At 42.9% G+C, this 13,650-nt stretch overlaps 1 protein-coding gene across 2 annotated transcripts in view; it reads right to left on the bottom strand.

The window, feature by feature from the left end:
- Positions 1-13,650, bottom strand: part of DHX40 (DEAH-box helicase 40) — a 119,878-nt gene that overhangs the window by 21,263 nt on the left and 84,965 nt on the right. For both annotated transcript variants that reach the window (XM_082247382.1, XM_082247383.1), the window contains exon 13: positions 9,573-9,681. In XM_082247382.1, the coding sequence (XP_082103508.1) occupies positions 9,573-9,681 (109 nt within the window). The remainder of the gene's footprint in view (positions 1-9,572; positions 9,682-13,650) is intronic.

The following is a 13,650-nucleotide window of genomic DNA, read 5'->3' as shown; positions in this document are numbered from 1 at the left end:
CTCACACACGGAAATGTAAGAATTTCATACTCTATAATAAAATGTTCCTATAGACTGGTTTCCTAGCATTTATCACAGTAGAGACTGCAGGACCAGATATACACCGCTCCCTCAAAATCCTGGCTTCAATAGCCAAACTGTCAAATTTAGTGATTGTAAAGCAGGTTGGAATATCAGACCCTTTAGAGAGCAGGTCCAGATGCAGTGGGAGGACCCATGGCCTTCCCACAGACAGCCTTAGACGCATACCAAATCCTCCTGGGCCAAGCTGGAGCCATCAGGATTACTGGTTTCCCTTCATCTTGCGCAGAAGTCATAGCAGCAGCTGGACCAGGGGAAGGGCATAGATCCGGGAGAACTGCACCCAGGGAGTCACCAAGGCATCCACTCCGACTGCAAGCGGATCTCTGGTCCTGGACCCAAATTTGTCCAACTGGTTGTTGAACCTGGACGCCAACAGATCTATGTCTGGAACCCCCAAGCATTGACAAATCAATGCAAAGAGCTTGGGATGCAAGGACCATTGCCCTGGAAACATCTGCTGGCGACAAATTTCTCCGCCCAGGATAGGATGTGATCCACCTCCTTCTGGGCTGACTGACTCTTGGTGCCCCCCTGATGGTTAATATAGGCCACAGCCATGGCACTGTCAGATTGGACCCTGACGGGGCAATGCCGTAGTCTGGTAGTCCAGAACCTTAAAGCCAGACAAACTGCTTGAATTTCCAGGATATTGATGGGGAAGCTCCTTTCTAACCAGGACCATTTCCCTTGGGCAGTGGCTTCCTCAGGAACTGCTCCCCAGCTGGAGAGACTGGCATCTGTATTCACTACCTTCCAGACTACTGGAAGAAAGGATTTCCCACTCTCCAAATTCCTGGCTACCAACCACCAACCTAGACTCTGTCGTACCCTTGGTGATAAAGACATGTAACAATCTAGGGACTGGATCTTTTTTCTCCAGGCTGACAGAATGTTGTTCTGTAATGGCCTGGTATGGAATTAGGCATAAGGAACTGCTTCGAATGAGGACACCATCTTCCCTAGCAACCTCATGCAAAGACGTACAGGATACTTCTTTCCGCTTATGATCCAGACCAGATGCTTCAGGGATACGACCTTTCTTGGCGGCAAAAACACTTTTGCCTGTACTGTGTCCACAAGGAGACCCAGATACTTTAGACTCTGAACCGGCTGAAAACGCTGACTTTGCTAAATTCAGAATCCAACCCAGACGTTCTAAGAACTGAACTGCCCGGAAAAACATTCTGCCTTAAAGTAGAAGCTGACTGATCTATGAGTAATAGATCGTCCAGATATCCTACAACTGCTATCCCTTGAGATCTTAGAATAGCCAATACTGGAGCTACAGTTTTTGTGAACACTCGTGGAGCTGTGGCTAGCCCAAAGGGCAAAGCTACAAACTGAAAATGACAGTCTTCTGCAAACCGCAGAAACCTTTGATGGGCCTTACAAAAATTGGCACGTGAAGGTATGCATCTTTGATGTCAATGGATGCTAGAAATTCTCCTCTTTGCAGAGAAGCCATGACTGAGCGAATGGACTCCATTTGAAAAGTGCAAATGTTTAAAGCTGGTTCAGGGCTTTGAGATCCAAAAAAGGTCTCACATCTCCATTTAGTTTGGGGACTAAAAAAAGGTCTGAATAGAAGCTCCCAAATGTCTCGTCTTCCGAAACCTCTGTAATCACTGCTTGTGACCTCAGATGGTCCAGAGCCAGATCTTTTTAGAGGATCTGCGGTACAAACGAAGGATGAGGAAACACCTGGAATTCTAGTTTGTACCCAGACGAGGCTGTGGAAACAACCCAGCTGTCCTGAATCACTTCTACCCAGGCATCCGAGAACTGTAGTAGCCTTCCCCTTAACCGACTAAGTGGGGTATCCCTTATTAAGGTAGATTTAGAGGTAGGCTTGGTAGGCCTCTGGATTCAGGGTTTCCTTTTCCCTTGCCCTGGAGGTTTTGCTCTAGATCCAGATGGCTTAGGCTGTCAAAACTGCCTGGGATTAGAAGTACTGGGAACCTGAGCATTAGACACCTTAAAAGAAGGACGTTTACTTCTCTTAACTGGTAAAAATGCACTCTACCCCCCCCCCCCCCCCAAAATCTTTTGGATATATCCATTTATCCAGATCGTCACCAAATAGGCATTCCCCATAAAAGGGAAAGCCAGCTAGTAGCTTTTTACATGGCCATTCCGCAGACCAATTCTTTAGCCACAGGATTCTGCGCATATGAACTGATAGAAGAGCAAACTGTGACATGTGCTGTATGGAGTCCTTAAGAGCATCTACTGCAGAACACAAAGCAAATGGTAAATCTGCTAAATCTTCAGCAGACACCCCCTGAGTAGGAACACTCATGGTCACTTGCTTAATACGGTCTTTCAAAGCCTGAAACTCCTATAGCTGCCACTGCCGGTTGTATTGCAGACCCAGCAATAGCAAAATAAGCTTTTACTGAAGATTCCAATTTCTTATCCACTAGAGCGTTAAAAACCTGGGCATTATCTACAGGACAGGTTACATTTCTGTTTACAAAAATAATGGCAGCATCAACTGTAGGCATACTTCATTTCTTTGTGAATTTTTCCTCCATATGATACAACAGAGAGAACCTTTTGGGGGAAATAAAACCCTATCAGGGTGATCCCAATCAGCATACACTATCTGCTCTAAAAGAGGATTTAAGGGAAAAGCCTGAGAGTTTTGTGGAGGGCGTAATGAGCCTAATGAAGAAAAAGACTTCAGAAATCTCTAGGGGAAGTAATTTAAAGTGTAACTCCACTTTTGTGGAGAAAAAAATATTCCCCTCTGGGTAATCTCTGTACATTGCAGGGATTTTAACAAACTTTGTTACAGATTCCTACCTTTTGTTATTCTGAAGAAATCATTGTTTGTTCCTCTGTGCTGAGTGGGTCAAATGTGAGTGGTTTCATAATTATCAGCTGTAGCAGCTGCAGGGCTCTAACCACTTGCCGACTGCCGCACGACTATATACGGCGGCAGTCAGCCCCTCACAGGCAAAGTGACGTATGGGTACGTCACTAGCCTGTGAGGCTCTAGGGAGCGAGCGCGCGCCGCCGGAGGCTCGCTCACGGACCCCCCCCCCCCCGCGCAAGTGACCGGCGGACCCGATGTCCGCCGGTCACTCGCAATTGTCGGTTACACCGGGAGAAAGGCAGGCGGCTAATGTAAACACAGCTGCCTGTCATTCTCCCCTGTGTAACAGCACAGATCATACGGTCCTGCTATGTAGGACCGTTGATCTCTGCTGTTACACACAAAGCCAAATCCAATCACAGTTAGAAGCACACCCCTAGGGACACACTTAACCCCTCCCTCTCCAATAAAGTTAACCCCTTCCCTCCCAGTGTCATTTTTACAGTAACAGTGTATAAGTATAGCACTGATTACTGTAGTAATGTCACTGGTACCCCTAAAAGTGTCAAAAATGTCAGTCAAGGGTCCGATCTGTCCGCCGCAATGTTGCAGTCCCGCAGAAAAAAAAAATAAATCGCAGATCGCCACCATTACTCGTTAAAAAAAAAAAAAAAAATAATAAAAATGACAAATCTTTCCCTTAGTTAGTAAACGCAATAACTTTTGCGCAAACCAATCAAAATACGCTTTTTGCGATTTTTTTTTTTTTTTACCAAACATATGTAGCAGAAAACAAATTGGCCTAAAATGTTAAAAAATTTGGATTTTTACTTTTTTTTTTTTTTTTAGGGACTGCGACAGTATAATGTCGCCAATTCCGATACTCTGCGGGCCGAGCTAATAGCCACCAAGAATGTCACCTTCTGGGACAACATGGACAAGGGAATCTACCAAATATTCTCAAATGGAGGTTTCTGGTATATATATATATATATATATATTATAAAAATCTCTTCACATTTGTTTGTAGATGGTGATCTCTCACTGGTACATCCTTACATGATTTTAAAAGATTTTTATACATTTGTGAATACATTCATTCTGGTTGTGATCTGGACTTTTTGAGGCAGATATTGGATTATATCTTTTGTCTATCCATATGTGAGGTATATATATTAGGGATCGACCGATTATCGGCAAGGCCGATATATCGAGGGCAGATATTGACTTTTGCCGATATATCTGTATTGGCCCGGAACTGGCCGATATTCCAAATATTGCTCATTTGAGGGTAAAATTATGTCACATAGCATAATTCAGTTTACAAATTTTATTGAATATGCCACTCACATATGTACATTATTAAAGATATAAGCAATGAAGTGATGTCATGACATCACTTCTGGGTACTGGCGCCAGATTCAAAAATATGACAGCATTCAAAACAGCCAAACTTGGTGTTTTGAATGCTTTTAAGTGCAGAGGAGGGGTTTGGGGTCGTGCAGTGCTAGGCCGATACCGATATGCAATGGCCAAAATATCGGTAGATCACTTATTTATGTATGTATATACTGTATATATATATATATATATTTATTAGGGATCGATCGATTATCGGCAAAGCCGATATATCGAGGGCCGATATGGACTTTCCCCGATATATCGGAATCGGCTTTTGATTTACGGATATTGCTGATATTTTCGTGACATAATTCTGTATGTTGCACACATTAGTTGCAGTCAGTGCCTTACTGCAGAGGGTAGTCCTCCACTGACTCCAGTCCAGTCCAATCCAATCCAATCCACTGTGACATTGTGTAGCTGTTGCCTTGCTCTTTTTCTAGCAGTCTTGCACTGACTGCACTGCATTAGTGGCAGTCAGTGCCTTACTGCAGAGGGTAGACCCCCACTGACTCCAGTCCAGTCCAATCCACTGTGACATAGTGTAGCTGTTGCCTTGCTCTTTTTCTAGCAGTTTTGCACTGACTGCACTGCATTAGTTGCAGTCAGTGCCTAACTGCAGAGGATAGTCCTCCACTGACTCCAGTCCAGTCCAATCCACTGTGGCATTATGTAGCTGTTGCCTTGCTCTTTTTCTAGCAGTTTTGCACTGACTGCACTGCATTCATTGCAGTCAGTGCCTTACTGCAGAGGGTAGTCCTCCACTAACTCAGTCTAGTCCAATCCACTGTGACATTGTGTAGCTGTTGCCTTGCTCTTTTTCTAGCAGTTTTGCACTGACTGCACTGCATTAGTTGAGGGTAGTCCTCCACTGACTCCAGTCCAGTCCAATCCACTGTGCCATTGTATAGCTGTTGCCTTGCTCTTTTTCTAGCAGTTTTGCACTGACTGCACTGCATTAGTTGCAGTCAGTGCCTTACTGCAGAGGTAGTCCTCTTTTACTGACTCCAGTCCATCTAATCCACTGTGTATGTGTATTTTGTGTAGCTGTTGCCTAGCTTTTTTCTAGCTGTTTCACTGACTGCACTGCAGTAACATATTGCAGTGTGTGAGTCCACTACTGCAGCACTTTTATCATAAAGTGCAGTCAGTTTTAAAAAATGATATCGGTCGATTATATATATATATATATATATATATATATATATATATATATATATATATATATATATATATATATATATATATATATATATATATATATACACATATATACATATACATACACACACACACACATACATACATACACACACACATACATATATACATACATACACACTCCTTAATTTCAAATTTCTTCTTTCATTATCTTTTTTTTCTTTTTCGATCTCCCGCTGTCCCCATTTCCCCCCGACCAATGTCTGCATGTTATCTTTTAACATTATCCTATGGATTAATATTTTTTTAAATAATAATATCTATTTTATTTTTCTTCTGCTCTTTGCCCCTTTCATTCTTCTTTGTATTTGCTATGATTAAACATTAATTTATTTACATACTTTATCTAACTGGTTCTGTTTTTGTTATCTTTTTCATGATATTTACAATATATTAGGTTTGCTGTTTATTCGTTTTTTGATCATCAGATATGTGGATCCTGAAGAAGCCCTAGATGTGGGCACAAAAGCCTTATGATCCAGATCCATATGTTTTTGTTTACGCATTCTCCTATCTGGGATGATCATATATGTCTGTTATAATGTTCTCACCTCATTGAAAATGATTTTTAAACATTTGGTGGATTAAAAAATTGAATTTTGTTTTTATTATTTTTTTGTGGAGGAGTAATGGTATTGGTCTTCTTGAGAAGGTAGGCACTTTAAAATCCCCTCTTCCTCATCTCTTCTATGTGAAGAGTGCTGGGGACTTTGTTCTAGTCTAAATTTTTTTGGGGATAGGGCTGTGTTATTTTCTAGTACAGAGTCCCCCCGTACCTATCTATTTGAAAGAAGATCCATTTCCCTTATTCTCCGTCCCAGGAGCACAAAATTTTATATGGGCTGAGAAGGAGGGGCCCCCCCCCCCCCCCCCGTCTGCGACGAGGCTCCTTCCCTTTCCTTTTCTGTGGCAGGAAGGTAATCTTCCCCCCTGTGAGACCCTTAATGATGTCATCCAGGGTAGACCCAGACAGGCGATCGCCTTGAAAGGGCAGATCAATGAGAGCTTTATTGGAGGCTTGGTCTGTGGACCAATTAAGCCACAGCACGCGCCTAATCACCACCGCTGAAACAGATAAACAAATAAACTGCAGCCCATGGACCAACTCGTCCACTAAATCAACATAAACAGCAGGGACCTGCTCACCCCCCAGGCCCTGGTGCAAAACCTTGACCCATTCAGTTAGGGTCTGAGAATGCCTGCAATGCCGAACCAGCCATAGTAAACATGCTGCGTGCCACAGCATCCGCTTTACTGTCAGCCGGGTCGTAAAGGACAGGGATTCCTCTACTAGGATCATGGTTGCTTTATTCAACCTGGAAACAGGAGGGTCCACCACTGATAGACTAGTCCACTTTAAAAAAAAAAAAACACTTCAAAAGGGTAATGTACAGCAAAATGTTTGGGGATCACAAACGCTGTCAATGCAACCATGGGAAGCTGAGGTTCCGAGAGACCTGCCACCTCCATGAGGGGGTCAGTGGGGGAGATGTGACCCTGAGGCTCCATAAGGAAAGGAAGACCTTGCAGTACAAAAACGATCTTTTGGCACCACTAAAGTTTCCCTTTAAGGCTCAGGGTACCTATCAGCAGAGAGAGATAACAGGGACACCCAAGGACTCCCCCTACTGACCGGAGGAGCACCAAAAATTCAAACCCAGCATCATCATGGACGCCATCCCTATTCATATGTCCCGGGCACAGGAAGAGAAAACTGAGGGGGGAAAGAGGAAGAGAAGGAGCCTCAGCATCCTGAGGCTTCGGTCGTCTCCAGCGTCTCCCGGACTAAGGGAAAATGGGCCCTGTGACATCATCGTGCTACACAAACATGGCCGCCAGACAGGTCCGACCGTCCCTGGAGGTTACCCGTGTCCACCCCAAAAAAACACCAAAAGGGGAGAGGAGGGGACTCTACTTACCCTTCCATGGTGAGGGTAACGCTCCCGACAGAATCTTCACCACTGAAGTAGGGGAGCTGTCGGCCAAGGGACGGCTGTGACTCAGACCCAAGCCCGGTCAAATGGGACCCTGCGAGACGTTTAACTCGCAGGCCAGCCTCTGTCCATGAGGCTATGGCGCGGCCTACCTAGCGCCTAGCTGTGGTCTGCAGGTGCCCGCTGGCTGGGCTGGGGGAACCACTGGATCTAGATTATCCAGCCCATTGCCCAGCCCAGCAGTTGATTGTAGATCTCCCAGGAAAAAACAAAAAAGATGTAAGGAAGGAGAAGAAATTGCTAGGACCAGTGACCCAACCGGGAGCCTAGGTCCTTACTCCTAATACAGATTAAAACTGATTACCTAGAGCAGAGAGAGGGGTTATATACCAAGCTGAGGACGGCCCATGGGCGTAGCCAGGTGTTTTTTGTTCTGCCTAGTCCTACTCCTGGAGGAGGCAATAATACCCAGTAGTTATGACTTATGGAGCGTTGTGTCCGTCAATGAACGAAAGAGAAATAGGGTCGTACTTGTGCGTGCCCCTGCAGTCCTATAGCAAGGCAGGGAATGGCCACCAAAGGTGGTCCCTGCAATCTGAGCCACAGAGGGTAAGCGGATGCACGGGCGGGATATATTGGAAGCGCTGCGCGCCAGGCTTCAGGGGGGTTGGCTTGTGCAGAAAAAAATGTGAGGCATCCAAGATATGCATACAACAGCTGAATACACATCATTGCCCTCTAGTAGAGACAAAAAAACATGACACCCGGTATCTGTTAAATTTCATAGATAACAGTGCATCATATTTAAAGTAAACTTACCAATCCTACTGCAGGACTCTGCATATAGCTAGAATCCAATCTTCACCCATTACGAGAGGTCCTGTCACTTGTGGACCTTCAAGGACCGGGTCCCCCTATAATCTTGGGGCCACTCCCTTGGACCTGTAGGGCACCCTGCCGGATCGCCTTTGGGTCTGGATCCCAGGGTCCAGAGCCCAAGAGCGTTGCATTACAGACAATAACTTGCAGTCTTCCTCTACCTTTTAGTCTTCCACTTTCGGATGGAAAGACAGATTGCCAATCCCCTTGGATCCTGCAAGATCTTATACAGGACTGTAGCACAATCTTAAATTATGGAGAGCTTCTCCAACTAAGACCATCACCTCTAAGACACTGGCGAAAAAACGGAGGTACTTCCTGTATGGGAGGGGTTATATAGGAGAGGGGCTGTCTTTTTAGTTGTCAATGTCCATTCACCTATAGGTGGCGTATAACCCAGATAGTAATTTTTATGGCTGCTTTGTGTCCCCGTGATGTACGATAAAAAAATATATAGTAAAATGGGGAACTATTCTACTCCACCGCACCAACAGGTGCGGACTTGGACTTCTTTTGGTTTCCTTTCAGGCCTTCCCTGCATGCAGGTTTACCTTTTCGGATCCAAAATCCCTGTAATCGGGGTTTGCAGGCTCTTTGCCACTCATAGTCTCTGAATTGTGGGTCCCAAATGATGACCAACCTAGAGAGTACTGTAAAATCAGTTCTCTCCTCTCCGACCGAACGACCCCAGAACACTTCACCCTGCATGAGTTAGAACCCCGGAGTATTAAAAATGTATTCTCATAGTTCCCCTTAAAGGAACCACAACCCAAATACTATATATACACAGTATATAGTTTTACTGTACATGCATTCTTCAAAACTATTTTGGTTTGGGATTTTTTTTTTCTTACTTTATATACAACTTCAGACTGTCCTATATCTTGAACAGGGGAGAAAATACAATGACTCTCTGATTCTTTCACTTCTGAGTGAAAATTTCAGCTTCAGCTGCCGAACTATCTATCTGAACAAGATGCAAGGAGAAAACAGAGAAAGTGAACTTTTAGCTCCATTGCTGGCTGGAGAAAAGCATAAAATATTCATAAGCAAAATGTCATACATATAAGCAGTATTTATTTATTCATTGTTTTTTAATCAATATACATTCCCTCTTAAGAAATTTCAAGTTAAAGAATATTTGGAATGCATGAGAGGTGTGTCTTAAGAATCCCCCCACAGGTAAAGAAGAAACTATACACTGAATATACATTATAAGAAATTACAGAACATACCTCTTTAAGCTTATTTGTAATGTCTCTTAACTGCTTTTCCACACTGAATGCAGTTTTTACAGCTCTCCAGTGAATTGAATTTTTGTGACACCACGAAGCAGGATTATCACTATCAAAGTAAAACCTGTATTTATACTTTGCAACGTTCATTTATCAATAAAAAAAGAAACAGTCAGCATTCCTAAACTATTTTAAAATTACACAAATGCAGTGCAGAGTGTTATTGGTTGGAAATTAACTTAAAATTTTAGCACCATAAGTTAAAAGCGTTAAAAGTAGTTGTAAACCCTTAAATATACCTAGTGAAGTGACCAGCCTTGGGGAATACACAGAGGTTAAACAAATCCTCCTACGAGTTGTATCTGTTCATCTGCATCGCTCTCTTCTCTACAGTCTTCCAAACCACACATTTTACACAGAATTTCTGAACACCAGGGAACAGGGAGGCAGGTATCTGATGTCACATACAATGCAGAGCAAGAGTGCACAACTCCATAAAATCTGATAGCTGATTGGAGGGAAGGGACCCCCCCCCCCCCCCACACACACCCTTCCCCAGGCTTATAGAAAATTAAAAAAAAAAAAAAACAGTTAAATGTATGAGTCCCCTGTTGTGTGTTGGGGGGGGGGGGGGGGGAGCAGATTGACTCCTGAGATGTGGGCTTACAGTTCTGTCCATGACTCGTGCAGACAACAGAGAGAGGAGAGATCAGAGAGGAACCAAAGGCAGTTCTTTGGATTCAGGGTAGTGCACAGTATAGTGAATTGTGTATGTTCTCATGTGGTGTGTCTTGACAGCCCATTCATTTATTTGGCCTGCAAAACACAATAGAATGTGGGAAAAACTGTACAAGCTCTACTTTTTCAAAACACACTGCACCAATCTGCATGGTACTGCGGTATCATGCGATTTGGTGCCTGCAAGCGCACTGTGTTTATGATCAGAGAAGACTAAATAATGTAGTACGATTTGGCATGTAAATGACCCTGTCATTTGATTTGCAGTGCTATAATTTTCTGTAACGCAATGCAATATGGCTACCTAGAGTATCTGTGTACAGAACGCACCCCCCCCCCCCCCCCCGTACACAGGCTATTTCTTCAGAACAACAAGAGGTAGGAATCTGCAACAAAGGTTTATAAAATCCTTGCAATGTACGTTGATCACCCAGAGGGTTGTATTTTTTTGGTGTGAATACCAGAAGTTTCTTTACTCTTTTATGAACTGCATAAAGAATGCTGCAAATCCCTTAACAGCGGGTGTGAGCAGCTTACTCATTACTATAATTAAAATAAATGGATGGAGAAGTATTTATAGCTCATGTACTGGTAATGTGACAGACTTAAGGCTAGTACACACTACAAGAAAAAAATCGGGGGAACATTTTCATCCAAAGAATTTTCATTCGATTTTAGTATAGTGTGTACACAACTTTCGACAGCCAATTCTGAATTTTCGTATGAAGAAGGGATAAACTCCAAAATTTTTACGGAAAAAAACTAACAATTTTCGTTTAATATGTACTGTTTTTGTAGAATTTTTGTACAAGAAAAATCAGAAAAGAAAGACTGCGCATGATCAGAAACAACAAACGAAAAAAAAATCCTTTGTCGTACGATAATTTTCGTACCAATTTTCGTTCATCGGTTTCCGATTTGCTGTGAAACAATGAGGAAAAATCAGATGATCGTTCGCCCAATTTTCTTATAGTGTGTACCCCACTTTAGTGTCCTCTTACAGGACAACAAGTGCATCCAACACGAATGCAGATACATAGTAAAGACCTAAAAGACAGAAAAAGCTTTTCACTACACAACATTACTACTGAATGTTGTTTTGCATGCCATACTCCTAATACATATCTCACTTTTTCATGTTATCTGGTATGCACATGCAAAGAAGAGAACTGATAAAGTATGCCAAGTTTCAAACCTGACCAGTTAATGAATAATATTACATACAAACAATTCATTGTGGTAGATTAACTTTGTTCGGCTTTCAAGTCTGACATTTGATGAGGTCAACAAGCCAGCTTTAGTAAGGTTTTCAAATTCTGATGTGCAGTATAACTTTATTTTGATGAACAGTTTAACTTCCTATGATATGGTAGGCCTTAGTTCTACAGGTGAAAGTAACAGTGGGAAGGACAAGTAGTAAGAAATGGGTAAGTAGGAACAGCTGGGGAAGGTTGTGTGACATTTTAAAGAACTCCACTTTTGTTGAGAAAAATATATTTACCTCTAGGTAATCAATGTACATTGCAAGGATTTTAACACATTTTGTTGCAGATTCCTACCTTTTGTTATTCTGAAGAAATAGCTGTTTGTGTCCATGTGAAAGGTGAATCTGTATGGGAGTGGTTTCATATATATCAATCAGCTGCTGCACCTGCAGGGCTCTGAGGAAAATTGCAGGGTCTGCATCCCTTCAGACCTGATTTCCTACTGGAAGTATCTCACTAACAATGACATTTTTGTTGCAGGGGATGCCAAAAATCTGACTTGCATCTTAGCGAAGACGTCTGGGAAAATCAGTGAGTCAATTACACAAGCAGGACATGTTTCTGGGGGATGTTCTGTACACATTGTGTGTACAAAACAACTCCAGTTAGCCATATTGCATTGCATTTTACAGAAAATGACAGCACACACTGCAGATTGAAAAAAAAAAAAAGAGTCATTTTTATTAGGATTCAATTACAATAGGACTTGTGTCGCCATTGAATATGCTACAGTGTCTTAAAAAAGTAATCATACCCCTTGACATTTTCCACATTTTGTCAGGTTACAATTTGATCTAAACCTTTCCATTTGTAAGTCTGGCTGTATGTTTAGGGTCGCTGTCCTGCTGGAAGGCAAACCTCTGCCCAGTCTCAAGTCTTTTGCAGACTAACAGGTTTTCTTCCAGGATTGAGCTGTATTTGGATCCATCCATCTTCCCATCAACTCTGACCAGTTCCCCTGTCCCTGCTGAAGAAAAGCATCCCCACAACATGATGCTGCCACCACCATGTTTCACGGTGGGGATGGTGAGTTCAGGGTTATGTGCAGTATTCTTTTCCGCCACACATAGCATTTTGCTTTTAGGCCAAAAAGTTCAATTTTGGTCTCCTCTGACCAGAGCACCTTCTTCCATGTTGGCTGCCCCCCCCCCCCGTCTTCTTGCAAACTGCACTTCTTATGGCTTTCTTTCAACAATGGATTTCTTCTTGCCACTCTTCTATAAAAAGGTCCGATTTGTGCAGTGCACCACTAATAGTTGTCCTGTGAAGAGATTCTCCCACCTGAGCTGTGGATCTCTGCAGCTCCTCCAGAGTTACCATGGGCCTCTTGGCTGCTTCTCTGATTAATGCTCTCCTCGCCCGGCCTTTCAGTTTAGGTAGACGACCATGTCTTGGTAGGTTTGCAGTTGTGCCATACTCTTTCCATTTTCGGATAATGGATTAAACAGTGCTCTGTGAGATGTTCAAAGCTTGGGATTTTTTTTATAACCTAACCCTGCTTTAGGCTTCACAACTTTATCCCTGACCTGTCTGGTGTTTTCCTTGGCCTTCATGATGCGATTTGTTCACTAAGGTTCTCTAACAAACCTCTGAGGACTTCACAGAACAGCTCTATTTTCTAATTAGGTGATTTCTGAAGGCATTTAGTTCCACTAGATTTTAGTTAGGGGTGTCAAGGGGGCTAAATACAAATGTATGCCACACTTTTCAGATATTTGTAAAAATGTTTTAAAACCATTTAATCGATTTCCTTTCACTTCACAATTATGTGCCACTTTGTGTTGGTCTATTACATAAAATCCCAATAAAACACAATTACGTTTTTGGTTGTAACATGACAAAATGTGGAAAATTTCAAGGGGTATGAATACTTTAAGGCACTGTACATTATTTTTTATTTTTTTCCCCCAAAGAAAGTGGAGTTACCCTTTAACCACTTTCTGACTGCTCACTGTGCTGCTACTGTGGCACAGTGGCAGCCCTGGGTCCAGCGACGTAGACCTACGTCACTGGACTCCTGCCTGTCTCTGCGGCTTGCTCCCGCTGTGATTAGACACAGCAGGAGTCGGGCCGGA

This window comes from Pelophylax lessonae (genome assembly GCF_965119305.1).
Source record: "Pelophylax lessonae genome assembly, chromosome: 2".
Taxonomy (NCBI): Eukaryota; Metazoa; Chordata; class Amphibia; order Anura; family Ranidae; genus Pelophylax; species Pelophylax lessonae.
The sequence above is the reverse complement of the archived record's forward strand: the minus strand, read 5'-3'. Positions and strand labels throughout refer to the sequence as shown.